The sequence below is a fragment of the Alosa sapidissima genome, chromosome 7 (assembly GCF_018492685.1).
Source record: "Alosa sapidissima isolate fAloSap1 chromosome 7, fAloSap1.pri, whole genome shotgun sequence".
Lineage (NCBI taxonomy): Eukaryota > Metazoa > Chordata > Actinopteri > Clupeiformes > Clupeidae > Alosa > Alosa sapidissima.
In genome coordinates, this window is record NC_055963.1 from 31635181 (window position 1) to 31658506 (window position 23326).

A 23326-nucleotide genomic window follows, 5' to 3' on the forward strand; every position below is an offset into this window, starting at 1 on the left:
ATCAGGAAATATTTAGGGTTAAGCTGTGAAAGCATCCGGTGTCAGATCAGTGATGTGTGTGTGCATGTGTGTATGTGTGTGTATTTGCCAGAGCTATCAACTCAGAGGTATGACTGTGATTGTGACAGCTCAGAAATGTGTGTGTGTGTGTGTGTGTGTGTGTGTGGGCGGGCCTGCCTGTCTAAACTCGTGCTCTTATACAGTGTGCAGGTGTGGACTGAGGTGTGGATTGAGGAACCTGTGAAAACAGTGCAGATAGCAATGAAAGGCTCTGGCCTGCATGGTTTCTTTACAGCAACAACACATCACTGAGGTCTGAGCAAGTCAACTCAAATCCACTGACACATCTACATCAGTATGACCCGAATATAATGGCACAGTTCGTCCATGATTACTAGTATGAAATCTCTCATAGCTGGCAATTAGGCAATAAATATCCACAGTACTAATGCAGCATTGTGACATCAGTTTTCTTCAGAAGCTTTTATTAAAGTGTTAACAAGCTCTAGGCCATGAGATGAAGCAGTCAGCAGCGACAGTAAGAATAGCATTTCAGGACTCATGACCCAACCAACAGAGAGCCATATAACAGAGAGCCATGCCTATACTTAGCTCCACAGAGTAAAACAAGTCCAAATAAACAAAGCCATCATCTAAGAGGAGGCCACATCCTAACATGTGGGAGGCAGCATGTGAATGTGTGTGTGTGTCTGTGTGCTGTGTGTGTGTGCCTGTGTGCTGTGTGTGTGTCTGTGCTGTGTGTGTGTGTGTCCTGGGGTTCCTAAACCATCGTCTTTGGTGGCCCATGTAGCGTTGCTGAGAGGAAGAGGAGAACATTCCGGGTGATCCAGCCGCAGATTTGCTGAGTGTGGAGCGGACGGCCACCAGCGGTGACAATGGATCTGTGTGATGACATGTGGAGGGAGGGGAGAGGAGAGAGTCGGTGTCCCACACTTGTGGAATGTAACGTAAGTGGTTGAACCTAAACACTGTCTGAGATAGAGGCACATGAGACACATTTACAGTCTGCAGACAGTCACTCAGACAGCACTATGTGTTTTTCCACCGAGCGCTGCATGTATGATGTTTTTTATGGCTGGAATGCATTGTTCATCCATTCATCAATGAGCTGCATAGTCACCCACAATGGCAGAGCAATGACCTCAGACTTCAGATTCAGAGCTGACAAGGGTCAGTCTAAGGGCAAGTCTGGGGTACGTTTCCCGAAAACGCTGTTTTAGATAAAGATGCTGTCGTTTTGAACACACTCTCGCTCACATCATGGTTTGGATGTTTGCTCAACCACACCCTAGGACACATATTGCTAGAGATGGTGCATGATTCTTCTCTACCCATACGGCAGACTGCAGTTCACAGTAGTGATCAGACTTCAGTCTCTGTGACATAGGAGGTTTACTGAGCTACTGGAGAGCCAAAGACTCCCAAGTAAAATACAAAAGTGCCAGAAAGGGAAACAAATTGAGCGTCAGCGTCAGTTCTGGCAGGCCAAGTAGTCAAGGCGCTGCTAACCGCTATGGGCATCAGCTGATCAGCTGTCAACTCCCTTCGCACTCCCCTCACTTCTAAATGGCTACATCCAAACAGGGCGCCTTATTTAAAGCTGCTTTAGTTATTCCTAACTGCTTGCTGCTCGCATTTATGCAACTCAACTCGTTAATGCATACCAAGCTCATGCTACTGTCATTATCTAGAATCTGTGTGGTCTTACTCACCTTTCTGACGGCCATGACTTCCACCACTGTCGACGAGGATCTAACCTTACTCGAAGTCATCAACGACACCCAGCCATCGCAGATTCAACCAGGCCAGGGCGAGGATGACAACAACACCGTCCGTCGAAGCTCCCGGTTGGCGAATAGAACCCCGAGTGCCATTAGCATCGGCGACTGGCCGGTGTCCAGGATCCTGGAGACCTTGTTTCAGGCCAACATCCAGCCTCCGATCGGCGCCTCTCATGAGGATCTATTTGTCCTCCTCTGCGACTCCCAGGACATCCCACCGGCTGCCGACATCCTGCCTGGGCTTCCTCCTCCCCAAACATCCGGAAGAAAGCAAACTCAAAAAAGGAAACATATCGAGCCAGCCGGTACTGCACACAAACGGGCCGGTGGCCAAGTTCGTCCGGGTCCAAGCACACCTCCAGCCAATGACCCAGTGATTGCAGCGCTGTCTAACATCCAAGCATCACTCCTTGACATGACGGCCAGGATTTCCACGCTGGAAAGCGACTCCATCAGACCTTCGTCTTCACCGACCGTCATTTCCGCATCAGGAGTCTCCACCGCACCTGAACCGCGTCACCTCCAGCACCAGCCTCAGCGTGATGACGTCACTCCAGAGTTCATTCCTAGAAGGTCCCTGGCCACCGCTGTACCCCTAACCACGGGCTCGCCCTTCTTCCCACCGTCTTCTGCCATCCCTCATCACTTGAGGAGCCAAATATTAGCAGGTAACGATATCAATCTCGTGAAAATTCTGCCGGGCTCTGAATTGTGCGAGCGGCGTGTCGTAGACTGTGGCGACATATCAGTCGCGTTAAAGGATGGGGACCCTAGACTGATTAAGACTCTGACCTTTCCCGAGTTCTGCGTAGCCTTTGGGGTATACAGGGACGTAATTTGCGAAGTCTATCCGGCTCATAGAGCCGAACTTGATAATTATCTCGCAATTATTTCCGACCTAGCTCTCTCCTATGGGGGAACATTGTTTTATGAGTACCACAAATCATTCTCTGCAAAGGCCGCAATGTTCATCCAGCGCTTCAATCAAAGACTGGACTGGTCTGCGATCGACCTCGCGCTGATAAGTAGGCACTTCACAGGCCACCAAGTCCTGTCTTGCTCTATCTGTGGCTCTCTTGCCCACTCCTCTTCTCTGTGTTCAAAAACTGCCTCTCGCCCTTCCCATCCTGGCCCGAGCTGCAATCCTGGCTCCCAGGTGAATAGCACTCACTGTTACAATTTTAATGAGAATGTTTGCAGGATGTATAACTGTAAATATCTTCACGTCTGTAGCTACTGCGGGGATGCCCACCCCAAGTCGGTGTGTCCGAGGTGAACTCGCTTCATGAAAGAGCGAAAGAAATAAAACCATCAACGCCTGTCAACGTGCCTAGCTGGGTCGGGCATTGAAAAAGCATCCTAACCGCTGTTTCGTGGATTATTTATTGACTGGTCTTGTTCAAGGTTTCTTTGCTGGTCTGTTGCATTTCCCTGCCGTGTCATTCAGCTGTAAAAACCTGTTGTCTGCCTCAAAGGAGCCTGAGTGGATGCCTTGTTGGAGAAGGAAGTCAAAAAAGGTTTTATGATCGGACCGTATGAGGAATCTCCTTTCCCAGTTTGTAGGATAAACCCCATAGGGATCGCCACTCGGAAATATTCAGGTAAAAAACGATTGATCATTGACCTTTCGGCTCCCCATAACAATTCAGCTGATAGCATCAATAGCCTCATTCCTTTAGCCCCTTTCTCCCTATTCTATAGCACCGTCGACGATCATCAAAGTTCATCAAAAAGGCAGGACGAGGAGTTTGGCTTGCTAAGGCGGATATTTGAGACGCTTTTAAAGTGATGCCATTGCATCCTTCTCAGTGGCATCTGTTTGGCGTTAAATGGAGAGGCAAAACCTATTTCTCGGTTAGACTCACTTTTGGCTGTCGTAGTAGTCCAAAAATGTTCGATACCTTATCCGAAGCCTTGTGCTGGATTCTCCTCAATAACGACAAATTACCGTTCGTACTTCATCTTTTAGATGATTTTCTTCTGGTAGACTTCCCATCAGCCAAGTCAGACTTTTCCATCTCGGCACTCAAGCGAACTTTTTCGGATTTGGGTGTTCCTCTCTCAGAGCAGAAGACCCTAGGTCCCGTTAAGGTTCTAGAGTTTCTGGGCATCACCCTGAATTCCGACCTAATGCAAGCCTCGCTTCCCCTCGAGAAATTATCCCGCATAAGACAGGTTATGCATGCAGCTCAAGATTCAAAGTCATTCTCCAAAAGGGAACTGCTCTCTCTTCTAGGCCATCTTAATTTCGCGATGAGAGTTATTCCTCAAGGCAGGTCATTCATACCCAGGCTTCTTGACTTATCCAAATCAGTTAAAGATCTCAATGACGTTGTTTCTTTAGACGCAGGATGTAGATCAGAGCTAAAATTTTGGTCTTTGCTCTTGGATAATTGGAATGGCATTTCATTTTTTCATAATGATTTTCTGGAATCGTCTCCAGCGCTCAATCTGTATAGGGCTGAGCCCTCCGTAGGGTTTGGGGGGGTCTTTAATAACGAATGGTTTGCAAGCGCTTGGCCGAAAGAATTAGTCAACTTGCCTGCCAATGAATCCTCAACAGCCCTACTAGAGTTGTATCCTATTGTTGTAGCTTGCATTCTCTGGGGTAAACATTGGGTTAGGAAACAAATTATTTTTTTCTGCGACAACGAGGCAACTGTTAACATCATTAACAAGATGCGCTCATCTATTCCAATCATTAATAGATTCATGAGACGTCTTACATGGCTGTCAATTTTGGGCAATTATACCTTTCGCGCAGCTCATACCCCTGGTTTTAATAATCAAGTGGCCGATTCTCTCTCTCGATTTAATTTACAGAAATTCCATCGCCTGTGTCCAGAAGCAGCCCAGTCACGGCTGTTCCCCCCGTTCAGCCAAACCATTTTAGATTAAATGATCCGCTGCAATCTTATGTGCGCGCTGCTGCGCAGTACATGCATGGAGGTCTGTCTAAATCTACATTAAAAGCGTACGACTCAGCTTGGTCTTATTTCACCACATTTTGTGCTACTTTACCTGTAGCCGCTCTGCCTGTGAATATATCCTGTGTTAGTGCATTTATAGTCCATTGCTTTGAGTCTCGAAAAATGCAGCCTTCTTCCATCAAAAGTACTGTCGCTGGCATCCAATTCCATCTACGCTGCCTGGATCCATCCGTTACCAGCATTCTGGAAAACCCATCCATACGCCTCCTGCTGAACGGCCTCAAAAAGGAGTCACCTCGAGGCAATGATAAACGTCTCCCTTTCACATTACCTTTAGTTAATACAATTATATCACGTTTGAGGGAAGGGTGTTTTGGGCCTTACACAGATCAAATGTTAGAGACAGTCATTCTCACAGCTTTCTTCGGGTTCCTAAGGGGTGGCGAAATCTCTTCACGCACGTGTTTCTTTGACCCAAATCACGATCTCACCATTTCTGATGTTTCGATTAATGATCACCATTTCACCTTGTTTCTCAAACACTCCAAATCAGATAGAAATAGTGAAGGTGTAGTTGTATATATATCAGAGTCTAATACTGTCTTTTGTCCATCATCCATGCTGACCTACTTGAGGAGCCGTCCTCGTGCTGGTCCGCAGGAGCCGCTATTTGTCACTCAGGAGGGGAAACCAATGTCCAGAGCCTGGTTTGCATCTCATCTACGCCTCCTCTGCCAATTCTGCGGACTGCCTCCAGACCGTTATACAGCCCATTCTCAGCCTGATCTGCTTCTTGCCCTATGTGCTCTGCTCCCTGCTCTGTTTCCTGACCTATGTGCTCTGCTCGCTGCTCTGTTTCCTGACCTATGTGCTCTGCTGCCCTGTGCTTAAAGGCTACTTAATTCCATCATCTTGTGTTGATTGGTCACAAGAGGATTGCCAGGTATGGTCTGTTTGGGGCGAATAGTTTAGCTCGCTCAGTGTTAAACTGTGTGAGCGCCCCCTAATGCTGCTGCTGTCCCCAGGCTCACTGCTCTTTCATGGTGCTCATGAAAGGTCTGGGGACCCCTCTGAACAGAGCCATACCGCCAAATTTAATTTGTAATATATTCAATAAAATTTCCTAAAGAATTTTTATTGCCTGTGTTGTTCATGACTTAATGGACCTGACAGAAATTGAGCGTCAGCGTCAGTTCTGGCAGGCCAAGTAGTCAAGGCGCTGCTAACCGCTATGGGCGTCAGCTGATCAGCTGTCAACTCCCTTCGCACTCCCCTCACTTCTAAATGGCTACATCCAAACAGGGCGCCTTATTCAAAGCTGCTTTAGTTATTCCTAACTGCTTGCTGCTCGCATTTATGCAACCCACCTCCTCCCCTGCTCCACCCTGTCGTGTATAACATGGCATAGGCTTTATGTCATAGTTGCCTGCTCTGTTCATATGGGGGAATAGTTTAGCTCGCTCAGTGTTAAACTGTGTGAGCGCCCCCTAATGCTGCTGCTGTCCCCAGGCTCACTGCTCTTTCATGGTGCTCATGAAAGGTCTGGGGACCCCTCTGAACAGAGCCATACCGCCAAATTTAATTTGTAATATATTCAATAAAATTTCCTGAAGAATTTTTATTGCCTGTGTTGTTCTTGACTTAATGGACCTGACAGAAATGTTTTTGTTTTTTTGTGTGCTGGAAATCTACAACTTTTCTTCGGGGTCTCAGGAGGTAGTGACAGAGTCTACTCTCAGCTCTGCTGGGTTAGTTTTTCAACAGCATACTTTTGTAGGTCAATCGACCGAAATAACTTTAAGTTAAAACAAAAAACAAGTTCAATGTCAGCTTGCTTCAACAAATAATGTGCATGAGTCAAGAACTAGCCAACATCTAGTCCATTAGACAACCATAGTACTAAACAGTTGTATTTAGAGTTCTGTCTCTAACAGGTCTTCCATGTTCAACAACCTCAGAGAAATAGCAGTGGAGCATAAGCTCGGCTTTCAGCAGAGTCTAGGACAGATTTCCTGTCCTCTCACCCCTGCTGTCAGCAGTGGAGAAGGGCAGGTGGCCCAGCAGCAGTGTATTTGGTGGGGTAATTAATGGACGTTGGCTGTGGCAGATAGACCTACTGTGATGTCAGACAGCCATGCAGCTGGTGAAGTCTTACTACAGGCTCCAAATACCTCTCAGAAAATGCCTTCAGCTTTATCTAGGGAAGGCTCCTAATAGAATCGTTTTCATGTATCCATATTGTTATTCCTTTTTTTGTAAGTCGCTTCGGATAAGAACATCTGCAGTCAAAGGAAGACATTAACAGCAATTGTTTGGTAATTGAAGCCCTCTTTGAATAATAGACCTACTGTACACAGGTGTCCAAGTATTTAATATTTTAACAAAATGCGTCAGTGGATTAGATTTTTCTGCCTTGCAAAAGTGATGATGCTAAACATAAGCAAAACTGCTGAATCAGCACAGTAGGCCTATCCTGTCCTGCATCTTGATGCATTATTGCATCACAGTTTCAGAACTGTCGTAGTAGCCACTACTGATATCCACTGACTTGAACATATTGGATGTGATACACTATGCAGGGTTTTTGTTTTTGTGTTGCGAAATGTTCACTTTCCAAACATCTATTAATCTGACCTGATACTGAAGAGGAAATAACCATTCTCTTGTGATGTCATGCCCCCTGGTGGTGAATAATTTAAATAAATGTCTTCAATTGCATTAATCCAAAGTTTTGACTTCTATTTTACACTTTTGAATTATATGAGTAATCCTTTCTAGGTGACATGTGTAATGCCAACCCATAATTTTCAATATGCAAACTACATGTTGTTCTTATCCTATAAGGTAACTGCTTATAAATGCTTTTAAGACAGGGTGAATAAGGATAAAGTGAGTGCAAAAGTTACAAGGAACAAGACCTAAGTAAGATGCGCCCTTGCAGATCATGCTCCAGGGATACAAGTTGAGTGAGGGTTTGGAAGTTGAACTTGGAGGACTGTTTGCCCAAGATGCAAAGGCGTATTGGAAAAGGGGGTCTGGTAGGTTGACACTTTTTGGTCATGTAGACTTGTTGCAGATACAAGGATACAAGGATACAAGGAAGTTTATTGTCACATGCATATAGTTACTGGAAGTAAGAAATGCAGTGAAATTATGTCTGGTGTCAGCCTATTTGTGCATTAATGGGGGGGGGGGGGGGGGGGTAAAAAGTGCAGTAGAAGAGGGGTTTAGTAGATTAAGTGGCAAGGGCTGCATAAAAAAGGTGGGGGAGGATTTGGATTGGGTGGGGGGCACCAACAAGGAGCACCCAAGAGCAACAGGGGCAAGGAAAAACTCCCTTACCAAGGAAGAAACCTTGGGCAGATCCACGGCTCAAGGGGCTAACCCAACTGCCAGGGGTCTTGGTGTGTGTGTTGGGGGGATGACAGGGGAGATGGGATAGTGTGCTGTGTATATGGGGAGAGGGCAGTGTGCAATATGTGTGTTGGAGAAGCTTCCTCATGAGACAATGTGCTGTGTATTGGGGGGGGGGGGGGGGGGGGGGGGGCAGTGTGCTGTAAGTATGTTGGGGATGTGTGTTGGAGAAGCTTCCTGATGAAATAATGTGCTGTGTATGTAGGGGGGGGGGGGGCAGGGACTTACTATTGCAAGCAGAGTACTGTATGTAATGTATGTGAGTGATGACAGTGAAGATGTGTGTGTGGGCGGGAGGGGAGTGGAGCAGTGACTGTGACTGTGTGTGTGTGTAGTGTGTGTGTGGGTAGGTGGGGGCAGTGTGCTGTAAGTATGTAGAGGATGTGTGTTGGAGAAGACCCTGAAGACAATGTGCTGTGTATGTGGGGGGGGGGGGGGGGGGGGGCGGGGGGCAGTGTGCAGCAAGTATGTAGAGGAGGCTTACTGTAGCAAGCAGTGTGCTGTATGTATGTGAAGTGATGACAGTGATGATGTAAGTGTGTGTTGGGGGTGGGGGGGGGGGGGGCAGAAAGGCTAGGCAATCAAGGACATGGGTAGATGGAGGAGAAATCAAAAATAATAAATAAAAAGTGTGCAAAAGTTGGAGAAAGTCAGATATGTGTGTGTGTGTGTGTGTGTGTGTGTGTGTTTTGACGTGTGATGAAATAAGAAAATAAATAAAAGGTCTGTAGCATAGGGAGAGGGATGTAAAAGTGCTAAAAGTCTTGTAGGTGGGTGTGTGTGTGTGTGTGGGGGGGGGGTCATGAGTGCTGAGGAGTGAATGAGTGCAAAGTCAGTATAGTGTGAGTTCAGAGTTGGGAAATGTTTGAGAGTGCTGAGGAGTGAATGTGTGCAAAGTCAGTATAGTGTGAGTTCAGAGTTCGGATGGCCTGGGGATAAAAACTTCTCCTGAGTCTCTCAGTTCTGGCTTTGTGACTACATAGGCGTCTTCTTGATTTCAGCGGTAGGAATAATCCATTGTTAGGATGAGAAGAGTCCTTCAGAATCTTTTGGGCTCTTAGGAGTACTCTTCTGGAATAGATATCTTGTAGAGCAGGGAGTTGAGTTCTTATAGTACGTTCAGCTGAGCGCACTACTCTCTGCAGAGTACTACAATCTCTAACTGTGGAGTTCCCATACCAGGTGATGATGCTACCAGTTAGAACACTCTCAACCGCTGAAGTGTAGAAGGCCTTCATGATGGATGTAGAAACTTTGAATTTCCTTAGCTGACGAAGGAAGTAGAGTCGTTGTCTGGACTTCTTCAGAACATATTGAGTGTTAACAGTCCATGTTAAGTCTTCAGTAATGTGGACACCAAGGTATTTAAAACTTGTGACTCTCTCTACAGGTTGCCCGCTGATCATTAGTGGGGTGTAACTGTAGTTCTGCTGCTGCCTTCTGTAATCCACTACCATTTCCTTGGTTTTATTGATATTCAGTGTCAAGCTGTTAGATTGACACCACTGTGCCACCTCATCAACCTGATCCAAGTAGAACTGTTCATTGTTGTTACTAATCAGGCCCAAGATCACTGTGTCATCTGCAAACTTGATGATGGAGGTATGACTACTGTTGGCTTTGCAGTCATGTGTGTAGATGTTGTACAGCAGTGGACTCAAAACACAGCCTTGGGGAGCACCAGTGCTGATGGTTAATGAGTCAGATGTCAGACCCCCCACTCTAACCACTTGTGAACGGTTGGTGAGGAAGTCAAATATCCAGTGACACAGGGTGGTGTTCAGTCCTAAGGCCTTCATCTTTGTGACCAAGGTGAGAGGTACTATCGTGTTGAATGCTGAACTAAAGTCAATGAACAGCATCCTCACATAATTCCCATTCCCCTCCTCCAGGTGAGTTAAGGTGGTGTGCATGAGATGTGCAGATGTGTGTTTGGAACAGTGGTCCCCAAACTACGGCCCGCCAACTCATTTTGGGTGGCCCCCCAAAACATGTCCGTGGTATATAGCATCTGGCCCGCACGGGAGTACGACATCGTCAAACTATAACCGTAATTTCCCCATTCATTCTCTATGGCGAGTCTTAACAGTACACATGTAATACTCCTTTTGTCTACTGGTTGTTGTTTTGGCGCTGTTTCGCGTTTGCCATCAAAACGGAATGAAATGTAGGCCTACCTGCAAACAATGTAAGAGGCCTATGCTGACTGCATCAGTGCTCAAAGTATTCTAAACGTTTATCAATTATTTGTTAATAACTAACTTCTATTCAAGTCATATTTCTGGGACTTTCTGTGATAATTTCTACTTTCTATTTTTTATTCACACGTTCAAATGTTCAGAGTTCAAAGTTCTCATCAGGTGAGTGAAAGTGGTCATTTCAGATGTGTTTGCCAGCACTTCATAAAACTGTCATAGTTTGATAACTTTAAATTATTTGTAGGATATTGCTTGTTCACAACTTGAGCTATGTATGCAAAGAAACAGAGTCTTTTTATTAGTATTATTTCATTTGAGCTACATTTTACACTGATATGGCATGGTGGCAACATAAACACAGCTACTGTAGCAATGGTATTAAATTGCAGTAGCCTATGATTAAATGTAATGGAATATTCAACTTAGGTACTGTAGACTGCTGTTGTTCACAGCACTAAGCTATTTATGGTTGATATACTCCGAGTCTCTGGCCCTCTCTTAGAGCCAGGCATAGTGAGCTGGCCCTCGGAAGAAAAAGTTTGGGGACCACTGGTTTGGAACAAAGTCAAGTGTATGCAGAATTACTTTGATCACATTCTAGTTTCATTGTGTCCTTATCAACACATTATTCATTAGCACAAGGGCAGAGTACAGAGTAAAGCAGAGTGATCAAAGATAAAGCAGATAAGCTCTCTGAACAACAAGAGGAGTCTTGTATACCACCTGAGATTCTAACAATAAGAATGTTACCAAAGGTCATAGAGCAGAAATAAAGGACATTTGTTCCAGAGATTAGCTCTATTTCATAGACCCATAGCCTTAATTCTCACTTTCCAGAGCTTTGAATGGAAACATTCTGATGTATGTAACTTTGTGATAACTAATGCAGATATAAAGTAAAAATGTGTCTGTAAATACATGTTGGGCTATAGAATTCTCCATATTTCTAGTCCACATTCAAAGGTATTTCCATGTCTGAACACAGGATGGCGCATCATTGTAAGTAACTAGACTGCATTTCCGGCGGGAACTGCGAAAGTGTGCTTGCCCTGGTCCGGTCACCAACGTGAGCAGACAGTGACATACGCTATGCTGAACCTGGCTTGATCCAAGCATTCTAACAGTGCCTTTCAGTGTTGGAGCAGTGGCAATACCTCAAAAGCTCTATTCAACTATTGCCTTGCGGGGTGAATGCGGTTCGTTGGCTTTTACCTGTGGCCTGCCTTCGAATTTAGCTTCTATGACTAAAATCAAATCAATAAAATAAAACAACAGCAGTGATTGGCTGCAAAAATAAATAATGTCACGCGTCTTGCACCTCTCAAACTGGGCTATCAGGTAACCTAGAGAAAAATTTGAAATTATGAAATATGACTAAGGCATTAAAATGCTGCTTGTTTGTCAGGATATTTTTTCACTGATTTATTTTAGAAATATGAGCTATGAGTGTGAATGTTATATATTCCATCCCCTAATTCTGTTTTACTGGTTTATTTGACAAATAATCTATATGGATTTGCTCTATAAAGACCTTATGTCTGTTTGGGATTGTTTTGAGAGCCTATTGATGTATCTCAGAATAAAGGAATGTCCACAACATTAGTGATGGGTTTTTTTTTTTTGTGTGTAAATGTATTTTACTTAACTCATTGAATGTAGCTGGATACTCATGAACGCATGTCTCTAATAGCCACAATAGGAGTCATTTTAGCAACACCGTATTTTGTGTGGCCCATAACGACCCAGTGGATCATGAAAATGTGCCAAAATTCACATTCCTTGCTTGTTGTTGGTACATTAATCCCATTCAGATTGCCACTTATCTGAGATGTAAGAGTTCAGTATAGGTTTAAGGTCTGGGGCAGGGATTTGACATTCTGTGACTTCTTCATTGAGGGCTTGCTTAGCAGCACTGTCCGCTTTCTCATTTCCCCTCAGACCAACATGGCCTGGGACCCAGCAAAAAACTACACTCAAGTTCTGGTTCTTTAGACGTTCTAGTTGATCAAGCTCAGCTTTGGTTGTACTTTTTGCGTGACATTAAAGCCTACTGGAAAGATTTTTAATTGCAATTTAATTGAATGCAATTTACTTTTACGACTAAATAAAATTAATTTATCCCTCTCACCCATAGTTTTCTATTTATTTACAAATGTACATAGGCCAACTGTAATTACATTTCTACATAGTTATTCTACTGATCTTTATACTATTCATCCTGCACATAAACTTATTCTTACTACTCTTATAATGTTGTTTCTGTACTACAATGGCACTGTTTCCACACTGCACATAGCTGTATGTTATGTACATATCTGTTATATATTTGTCATATTGAATATCCATATTTATTCTGTTTTATTATATTCTGTTAATACACTGCATATATCTATATTATTATTTCTACTATTATAATGTTACTGCTACATCTACATACATTATTCTACTTATTGTATGAGATAACTGCTAATACACTGCACATATTTATATTTAATTCATATTACTCTAAACCACCTTCTGTAAATCAACTGTATACTACTGTCTACATTGCACTATATTTCTTGACCTGTCTCTGTATATTTCATCACCTTTCTATACTTTGCATCACATTGTATGCATACTGTAGCTACATGAATCACAGCTAAGATCCTTGGTTGCTATGAAGGCCAGTCGTTCTAAATGGATGGTTACTATGGCCAAAGGCCAGTTATCTCTGCCGTTGTCAAGCGGACATATCCTAACTTTATCCTATTTTAAACATCTCTATTTTACTTAGCCTACTTCCATACAGTGACTCCTATTAAGAAGTGGCCACTTCATTCGCGCTTACCGTGATTCACGCAGCAACATTATTAAATTAATCTGTCACCATATGCTTATGCCAACGTTTGCAAAGAGGAGAATCTTTTAATTTGATTCACGTTACATTTAATGTACATGTAAACAATGAATAGGCTAGTTTTGGTTGTCGTTGGTGGTGTTACTGCATCCCTTAGTTATGCCTACAATGCAAAATTGTTCCCTCGTGATTGTTAGATGCATTTCAAAACATCGCGACGTGAAATGCCGCCACAAAACATTGTTTGTGAATCGGTCTTATTAGGAGTCCTCACTTAAGCCGTCACAGACTCAGGCGCTACTTTTAGGGCTAAAATGCTTCCTGAATTACTCTTAGTAAAAAAAGAAATAGGAGTCCTAAAGTTACGAGTGACGAAGTTACGAGTACAAGCATCTCATATCAAATGACCATGGCATTACGCTAAGCAACATAAATCCCATAACGTTACAGCAACATCTCCTCCCTATGACATAGCTAGCTAGCTTCTAGCCACACAAGAAATGAATGATGTTAAAATCTCTGCTTAGCATTCTAATAACAGAAGGGGCAGATTTATGTGGACCACTACAACATGACTCATTATGTCTGTAACGTTAACTGTATAAAACACTTACTTTCATAAAGGAAGCACACCATCCAGCACATACACATGGAAACCGATATTTTAGGTACTTGGCCACGAACTCAAAACGTGTCTCTGAAGCTCTGTTCTAGAATCTTTGCTCTGAAGTCTGTCCCCGTTGCTAAGCAACATCAAATAAACGAAATGACAGTCTTCCAGTATTAAATGTGTACGTGTGCTTCCGAATGGATGTGTGTGGTTTGCAATTAGAATAAACAAGAAATAACATTTCCAATAATTTCCCATGATAAATTACATAATATTTGCACCTTCCTTACTTGTGAATCTCACACTGTATTTCAAGTAGGCTACACTAGTGAAATGTAATACAACGTTGCCACCTAGCGTCCAGATGTAGGCTATTTAACATTAACGTGACATTGCTTGTTTATTCTTTCAACTCCATGCTTTTAGGAAAACAATCTTTTTATCATAGTTCCCTCCTCAATGAGCGATTACCAGCTCGTTTTTGTAACAGAGATAGCTGTTTATTGTCCCTAGGTTTACAGAAACACCTATTTATATTTAATTCATATTACTCTAAACCACCTTCTGTAAATCAACTGTATACTACTGTCTACATTGCACTATATTTCTTGACCTGTCTCTGTATATTTCATCACCTTTCTATACTTTGCATCACATTGAATGCATACTGTACATGAATCACAGCTAAGATCTTTGGTTGCTATGAAGGCCAGTCGTTCTAAATGGATGGTTGCTATGGCCAAAGGCCAGTTCTATCTCTGCCGTTGTCAAGCGGGCATATCCTAACCTTATTTGATCTTATCTATTTTACTTAGCCTACTTCCATACAGCGAGTCCCATTAAGAAGTGGCCACTTCATTCACACTTACCGTGATCCACGCAGCAACATTATTAAATGAATCTGTCACCATATGCCTATGCCAACGTTTGCAAGGAGGAGAACATTTTAATTTGATTCACAATGAAACGTTACATTTAATGTACATGTTGACAATGAGTAGGCTAGTTTTGGTTGTTGTTGGTGGGGTTACTGCATCCCTTAGTTATGCCTACAATGCAAAATTGTTCCCTCGCGATTGTTAGCTCCTGCAGACGCATTTCAAAACATCGCGACGTGAAATGCCACCACAAAAAATTGTTCGGTCTTAGTGAGTTAGGAGTCTTCGCGACTTCTTTTAAGCCGTCACAGACTCAGGCGCTACTTTTAGGGCTAAAATGCTTCCTGAATTACTCTTAGTAAAAAAACAATAGGAGTCCTAAAGTTACGAGTACAAGCATCTCATATCAAATGACCATGGCATCACGCTAAGCAACATAAATCCCATACAGCAACATCTCCTCCGTAGCTTCTAGCCACACAAGAAATGAATAATGTTAAATCTCTGCTTGGCATGCTTCTCCGCTTAACATTCTAATAACAGAAGGGGCACGTTTATGTTAACCACTACCATATGACTCGTTATATCTGTAACTGTATAAAACACTTACTTTCATAAAGGACGCACACCATTCAGCACATACACATGGAAACCGATATTTTAGGCACTTGGCCACGAACTCAAAACGTGTCTCTCTGAAGCTCTGTTCTAGAATCTTTGCTCTGTTGTTCCCAGAGTTGCTAGGCAACAACAAATAAACGAAATGACAGTCTTTGATACCAATGGTATACTTACAACCAGAGCCATATAAAGGTAGAGTTGCGACAACTCCATTGACGCCAATGTTCCATTTTTTTCCAACAATGGCAGCTAATGGAAGCCTCAAATAGTTCCCGGAAGTTAACAATTAATAATAGCAACAGTGCAGTTACAGCAGTGTAGACTGTTTGTAGCCAACATTTCAGACTCAGATTTACATTCCTTTGCCTCATCCGAATAATAATAATAATAACAGTAATAGTAGTAAAGTAATAGTAGGCTATCACAAGAGCCTAATTATAATAATAAACGATGTATCGACTATGACTTTTCTGCTGCTCAGTCATATCAGTTCAACATCAAATAGGCCTAAATTAAAAGAGGCTAAAAGCCCAATAAATGTGCCACACGTAATAGCCGAATATAAGATACTTGCCTATCCCATTTCAATTAGGCAGCACACCACCACGAACAAGCTGTCATTAAGTTTTTGCGTTTAGTAGGCAACTTGACGTGACGTTTCTTGGGCATTTAGCTTCACCATCACGTCAAGTTGTAACGCTCATCTAGGCTATGGATTTAAGTGGCTTAAAGGCAGCAAAAGTGGGATATAGTGCAACTGCTTCCCCAAAACAATTCCTCCATAACTGTGTATTTAATCGTTTGATATGTGGATAACTTTCAGTGGACTAAACAAAAGGTAAAGATTTTGTTATCACAAGGCTAGCTGGTTCGTTATATGGCGAAGCATATAGCGAACTTTGTTTGCAGCAGTGAAGCTGAGTTTGTTGTTAACATTGTTGGTAACTGTCAGGGAATTTAACCCCAACATAGGGTGATATCAGCTAAATTGGGCCACTTTTTGGTAAATCAGTTGGGAAAATAATATAATACTATATATGCCTTTTCCAAGTGTTTTTATGATTACTAATGACTGTTTTTGATAATTTTGTGTTGAAATTATGTCATAAAATATCATTATTTAGGCCCTACAGTTCTTGAAACATCAACTGTGTCAACTTTTTTTGCATAAGCAGTTTCAGGTAAAATGGGCCAGCATCTAAGGTAAAATGGGCCAGCTGTTTCAGGTAAGCATTCGGCCAGTCAAAATGCAAAGGGAATGGTAATTTATCATCAATTTTAATTTCAAAACAAATATTCATATGTGCCATTAAAAACACATTGTGGGTACAAACTCACATACTCAAATGTGCAATTACAATTTTTTGGAACAGCACAGATCAGTGAATAGATCAGTGACAGATCAGTGTGTGTGTGTGTGTGTGTGTGTGTGTGTGTGAAGAACACATTTTGAACGAAATGCGCAAACTACAAAAATTCATACAAAACTGGTAACTGATATATTAAACATTAAAACATTGATATCATTAGTGTGTGTATGTGATGAAAAGGTGTTTCAAAGACAGTCTTTGCAAATGAACCCATCGTCAGCACAGATCCCATTCTCTTCGCCACAGGTTTCGTGAAACCAGGCAGAACAAGGGTCACATTTTACCCATTCCTCAGTAGCCTTAGGATCCTCTGTGTCACCATAGTGGGTGTTGCAAACTTTGCAAGGTGACTTGCTTTTCTTTTCCTGCTTTCTTTTCCCTTTTGGTTGCTTGCTGAGCGGGCACTTGCTGGCTTGCTTAGCTGGTTTCTTGCTGGATGTTTTTTTTTGTGATATAGTCAATGTGTTCCTCACTTGAAAGATTATATGAGGGTGGCTTCATACGTTTTCTGATGGCTCTCTCCCTTTGTGGCACTGTGATCAAGTCAGTGAATGTCACAGACTGAACAAAAAGAAAATGACAAAAAGAGCCTATGTTATTGCAAGACATAGGATAATTATTTTGTGTACATTTTATATGATTAGGGACTAAATTGTGTGTATGTGTGTGTGTGCGTGCATGCATGAATGTGCATGTGTATGTTTGCGTGAGCATGCATGTGTAACATGTCATGTAACATGTCAAGTTTGAAAGTAGTATAAAATATCACTTACTGTGGAGGTGGAAGGTCCCTCATCCGGGGAGTGTGTTTCTTCCTGTGGTGTGAACTGGTTGAAGATATCATTATCTTCCTCCGGTACTTCCTCCAACACAACCTCTTCAAACACCACCTTCTCATCTGGAAAAAAGTACAGTGGTTCCACAGGTAGCAGGGGTGTCAGGGAAGCAGAGGACTGAAGTCTGGCTGGCGGATCGGCAGGCGACTGAGGTCTGGCTGGTGGATGGGAGGACTGATGTCCAGAGAGCAGAGCTGATGGCTGGCGGGCAGAGTGGGTCAAGGTCAGCAGGGGCGACCATGGTCCAGTGGGCGGGGTTGGGAGAGACTGCGGCCTTGTGGGTGAGGATGGTAGAGAGTTCACACCACAGGAAGAAACACACTCCCCGGATGAGGGGGCCTTAGATGAATACAGGGAGGGAGTGAAGACAGGAATTCCAGTGAGTGTGCACCTCTTGTCACGTGCATGGGGTGTGCCGCGTTCCACGCTGCAAAGACGCATTAGTGGAAAGGTGACGGGCAGCAAACACGTGTCAGGGCGGAAGCCCTACCTTCCACAGGAGGCGGAAAGGGAGCTTGCTGCCACCCTAAAGACCTTGGCGCAGAGGGGTTTTCCATTCACTAAACGCGATGTCCAGCAGGTAGCCTTTGATTTCGCAGCTAAGAACCAGATATCTGGTTTTTCCAAGACAGCAGGGAGGGCTGGATACTACTGGTTCCACAATTTTTTGAAGCGCAACCCAGAGCTTGGGATGCGAAAACCAGAGGTCCTATCTGCAGCACGGGCTGCTGGACTTAACAAAGTGGTGGTCAACCAGTGGTTTACCCAATATGAGAGTCTTCTGGTCGAGCTGGGTATTGCGGGCACACCGTCACATATCTGGAAATGTGACGAGTCTGGCCTTCAGGACCAGTTCAGTTCCACAAAGGTCGTTGGGCAGGTTGGCCAGCCATGTGTGGAGGTGTGCCGGAGAGAAGGGGGAGACAACAACTTGTCTGGCAGCATTCAATGCAGAAGGCATATACAGCCGAACCATGATTATTTTTAAGGGGAAGCGTGTTCGTTCTGAGTGGCTACAGGGGTGCCCGGAGAACACCAGCGTAAGGTGTTCAGACAATGGCTGGATTACCTCTGACCTCTTTCTGGAGTGGGGTCAAATGTTCATTCAGTCCCTCCCTAAGGATGACCCCAGGCCCCACCTTCTCCTCCTTGACGGCCACAGTAGCCATGTCTATAACATGGAGTTTATTAAGCTACTGAAGAGCAAGAATGTGCACATAATGTGCTACCCTGCCCACACAACCCATGCGCTGCAACCGGCAGACAAGGCCCTCTTTAAGAGTTTGAAGCACCACTGGGACCAGGAAGGCAGGAAGTGGACGAGGATGATGGCGGGGCAGAAGCTGTCAAGGATGGAATTTTTTACGGTGTTCAGCAGGGCTTGGGCAAAGGCTGCCACTGTTGAAAATGCCCAGGCAGGGTTCCGGGGGACAGGGATGTTCCCACTCAATAAAGACATCCTCCCTGAGACTGCTTTTGCCCCCAGCAAGACCACCGAAAGAGTGCTACCATCCACTCTACCATCCTCACCCACAAGGCCGCAGTCTCTCCCAACCCTGCCCACTGGACCATGGTCGCCCCTGCTGACCTTGACCCACTCTGCCCGCCAGCCATCAGCTCTGCTCTCTGGACATCAGTCCTCCCATCCACCAGCCAGACCTCAGTCGCCTGCCGATCCGCCAGCCAGACTTCAGTCCTCTGCTTCCCTGACACCCCTGCTACCTGTGGAACCACTGTACTTTTTTCCAGATGAGAAGGTGGTGTTTGAAGAGGTTGTGTTGGAGGAAGTACCGGAGGAAGATAATGATATCTTCAACCAGTTCACACCACAGGAAGAAACACACTCCCCGGATGAGGGACCTTCCACCTCCACAGTAAGTGATATTTTATACTACTTTCAAACTTGACATGTTACATGACATGTTACACATGCATGCTCACGCAAACATACACATGCACATTCATGCATGCACGCACACACACACATACACACAATTTAGTCCCTAATCATATAAAATGTACACAAAATAATTATCCTATGTCTTGCAATAACATAGGCTCTTTTTGTCATTTTCTTTTTGTTCAGTCTGTGACATTCACTGACTTGATCACAGTGCCACAAAGGGAGAGAGCCATCAGAAAACGTATGAAGCCACCCTCATATAATCTTTCAAGTGAGGAACACATTGACTATATCACAAAAAAAAACATCCAGCAAGAAACCAGCTAAGCAAGCCAGCAAGTGCCCGCTCAGCAAGCAACCAAAAGGGAAAAGAAAGCAGGAAAAGAAAAGCAAGTCACCTTGCAAAGTTTGCAACACCCACTATGGTGACCCAGAGGATCCTAAGGCTACTGAGGAATGGGTAAAATGTGACCCTTGTTCTGCCTGGTTTCACGAAACCTGTGGCGAAGAGAATGGGATCTGTGCTGACGATGGGTTCATTTGCAAAGACTGTCTTTGAAACACCTTTTCATCACATACACACACTAATGATATCAATGTTTTAATGTTTAATATATCAGTTACCAGTTTTGTATGAATTTTTGTAGTTTGCGCATTTCGTTCAAAATGTGTTCTTCACACACACACACACACACACACTGATCTGTCACTGATCTATTCACTGATCTGTGCTGTTCCAAAAAATTGTAATTGCACATTTGAATATGTGAGTTTGTACCCACAATGTGTTTTTAATGGCACATATGAATATTTGTTTTGAAATTAAAATTGATGATAAATTACCATTCCCTTTGCATTTTGACTGGCCGAATGCTTACCTGAAACAGCTGGCCCATTTTACCTTAGATGCTGGCCCATTTTACCTGAAACTGCTTATGCAAAAAAAGTTGGCACAGTTGATGTTTCAAGAACTGTAGGGCCTAAATAATTATATTTTATGACATAATTTCAACACAAAATTATCAAAAACAGTCATTAGTAATCATAAAAACACTTGGAAAAGGCATATATAGTATTATATTATTTTCCCAACTGATTTACCAAAAAGTGGCCCAATTTAGCTGATATCACCCTATGTTGGGGTTAAATTCCCTGACAGTTACCAACAATGTTAACAACAAACTCAGCTTCACTGCTGCAAACAAAGTTCGCTATATGCTTCGCCATATAACGAACCAGCTAGCCTTGTGATAACAAAATCTTTACCTTTTGTTTAGTCCACTGAAAGTTATCCACATATCAAACGATTAAATACACAGTTATGGAGGAATTGTTTTGGGGAAGCAGTTGCACTATATCCCACTTTTGCTGCCTTTAAGCCACTTAAATCCATAGCCTAGATGAGCGTTACAACTTGACGTGATGGTGAAGCTAAATGCCCAAGAAACGTCACGTCAAGTTGCCTACTAAACGCAAAAACTTAATGACAGCTTGTTCGTGGTGGTGTGCTGCCTAATTGAAATGGGATAGGCAAGTATCTTATATTCGGCTATTACGTGTGGCACATTTATTGGGCTTTTAGCCTCTTTTAATTTAGGCCTATTTGATGTTGAACTGATATGACTGAGGAGCAGAAAAGTCATAGTCGATACATCGTTTATTATTATAATTAGGCTCTTGTGTTAGCCTACTATTACTTTACTACTATTACTGTTATTATTATTATTATTCGGATGAGGCAAAGGAATGTAAATCTGAGTCTGAAATGTTGGCTACAAACAGTCTATACTGCTGTAACTGCACCAAAGATCCTTGATTACTAGCAAGATAGAGCAACGTAATTCCTTACTATGGGAGACAGTTCCGGTCTGCATAAGTGGGAGTGTCACCTTACGTCACTAAATAAACTTTCTCTCTTAATAAGCAATAAGAACAGATAAACATAATTGTGTCCACAATATCATTGTCTATAATCATGTATGATACCTATGAATTATTCTTTAGGACATGATATAAATAATTTAATTAGTCATGTGTACCGAGCTAGCTAGCTAGCTAACGCTAGCTTAAAATGCTATACAAGTGGATGGGAGTAGCTATGGCAATACAGCTATGTGCCAACAAGTGACTAGTAGTTGAAGGACTTCGCTTAAACTTAATATACTGTTGCAAATTCACTTGAGTATAAACTATCCACTTTAACTAATGTCAGTAATGTTATTCAGCTAGTTTAAAATGTTACCTTAGCTAAGAGGCTAGCTAGCATGCTAACAACTGGACAGTAACTGGCAGCAGCATGGTCTGATATTAAGTTATTTTATTACAAATCCGAACACTAAAAAATTACACTTTTGGGCTTGAAATGATCCCAAACACTTACAGATTATGACAAAATGTTCCAAAAAACCCTCAACAAATCCAGAAAGACATAATGACCAATTTATTGGTAAAATTCCACAAGTCTCCATTGACATTAGTGCAGCGAGGGTTTACTCTGGTCTGCATAAAGGGGGATTCCCCCCCCCCCCCCCTTGCAATAATCGAACGCGGAAATTGTCGAACGTTTGCGCCTCTCGCTCCGCTTTAACCCTCTCTGAATGCACTGTTGCTATTATTAATTGTTAACTTCCGGGAACTATTTGAGGCTTCCATTAGCTGCCATTGTTGGAAAAAAATGGAACATTGGCGTCAATGGAGTTGTCGCAACTCTACCTTTATATGGCTCTGCTTACAACCATAGACTGTAAAAAATATGGACAAAGCGTCTGTGACGTCACCCATAGATTTTCTGAAGAACGGTTATGAAGCCGTTTATGGGGGGTATGGGCGGCGCCATCTTGGAAAACCTTGGGAAATCCTAACCCCGCCCACCTCCTGAGCAAGCCGGTGAACCCGCCTCGTCGTCAGCCGAGCAGCCTCAGCTAAGCTATCTGTAACGTTAGGCCTACAAGATGGACTGACACAGACGTTGCTGTAACATAATTTGCGGGTAAGTTTGATCTGCTAACGTGAAGTTCATGTATGTTTCTTAATGCCATGTTCAGACACTTTTTAATTTTGTATGCTGAAAGGTATTCGGGTGAACGGTTAAAAAGAATCTGCAAACTTAATTAAACTTAGTTGAGTTTGCAGATTCTAGCTTCTAGGTAAAATAAACTAACGTTAGCTATCCCTCCCTTGCTGAAGTTACGGTAAAATAACGTAGAGTAATTTAGCAGTTTAGCGTTACAGGTTCAGCAACTCATACTGACAAAAATGTATCTTTGCCTTTATTGTTTTGTGATTAACGTTAGCATCTCATATCCTCAGTGGCAGCCATCATTGTAACGTTAATTAATTTACGATAACATCAGCCAGCTCGCTGTATTCTGTCAACGTGTGGTGTGAATTGATAACAACATCGTAGTAGGGTATTAGTTAACTTGTACATCATGAATTCATTTTGATTAACTCTTAATATCACGTTTTGAAATCGCTATATTGCTCTAAAGTTGTCAGTGGTAGCTTGGTCTAAGATGACATTGAAATTTTTCATCGGTGGCCATTTCACGATCTAGCGTTCATGTTCGGTTAGCTTGCCTTATTTCCTTCTTTTCAGGCTATTATCAAAACGTTAAATCCAGTTACAGTGTCCGGTGTTTGGCATAACAATGCCAATATTAGTGTAGTTTGTCACTGAAGACCCATTTCAAATCGCACAATAGTACTACAGCATTGTACAATAACTGTACTTTTGTTGATTACAACAAGTAGTGTTGGTTTGCATTATTGTATTATCTTGTAAGATATATAGGTACTAATGAAAAGTTTACCTTTCTATTTTGGCAGTTCGCCATGGGGAGGAGGCGGCAAGGAGGTCCATGGGCTCTAACCCGGGACTAGAGGTCCAGGTGAAGTGGTTTGGCTGGGGTGTGGTGATATTGAA

General features: G+C 43.0%; 3 protein-coding genes across 3 annotated transcripts in view; 2 read left to right on the forward strand and 1 right to left on the reverse strand.

Moving 5' to 3' along the window:
• Window positions 1-16999: 16999 nt before the first annotated feature.
• LOC121714149 lies at window positions 17000-18667 on the reverse strand. Its single transcript, XM_042099352.1, has 3 exons — window positions 18575-18667; window positions 17436-17837; window positions 17000-17223 (listed from the first exon to the last, which is right to left on the reverse strand). The coding sequence occupies exons 1-3, from the start codon at window positions 18665-18667 to the stop codon at window positions 17080-17082; spliced, it is 639 nt and encodes a 212-aa protein (XP_041955286.1). The 3' UTR covers window positions 17000-17079.
• A 9-nt stretch (window positions 18668-18676) lies between these two features.
• On the forward strand, window positions 18677-20089 carry LOC121714150. Its single transcript, XM_042099353.1, has 2 exons — window positions 18677-19372; window positions 19585-20089. Exons 1-2 carry the CDS (start codon window positions 18677-18679, stop codon window positions 19726-19728), a joined length of 840 nt encoding a protein of 279 aa, XP_041955287.1. The 3' UTR covers window positions 19729-20089.
• A 2993-nt stretch (window positions 20090-23082) lies between these two features.
• Window positions 23083-23326, forward strand: part of ada (adenosine deaminase) — a 32981-nt gene continuing 32737 nt past the window's right edge. The window contains exon 1 of the mRNA XM_042099563.1: window positions 23083-23291. Coding sequence (XP_041955497.1) covers window positions 23262-23291 — 30 coding nt within the window. The 5' untranslated portion in view covers window positions 23083-23261. The remainder of the gene's footprint in view (window positions 23292-23326) is intronic.

Coding starts and splice junctions, on each gene's coding strand:
- LOC121714149 (XM_042099352.1), bottom strand. CDS start 18,667: ATGGCTACTGTGGCCGTCAAGGAGGAGAAGGTGGGGCCTGGGGTCATC. Junction 17,838..18,574: donor TGACCCCACTCCAGAAAGAG/GTCAGAGGTAAT, acceptor TATTCATCTAAG/GCCCCCTCATCCGGGGAGTG. Junction 17,224..17,435: donor AGGGACCTTCCACCTCCACA/GTAAGTGATATT, acceptor CTTTTTGTTCAG/TCTGTGACATTCACTGACTT.
- LOC121714150 (XM_042099353.1), top strand. CDS start 18,677: ATGGAGTTTATTAAGCTACTGAAGAGCAAGAATGTGCACATAATGTGC. Junction 19,373..19,584: donor AGGGACCTTCCACCTCCACA/GTAAGTGATATT, acceptor CTTTTTGTTCAG/TCTGTGACATTCACTGACTT.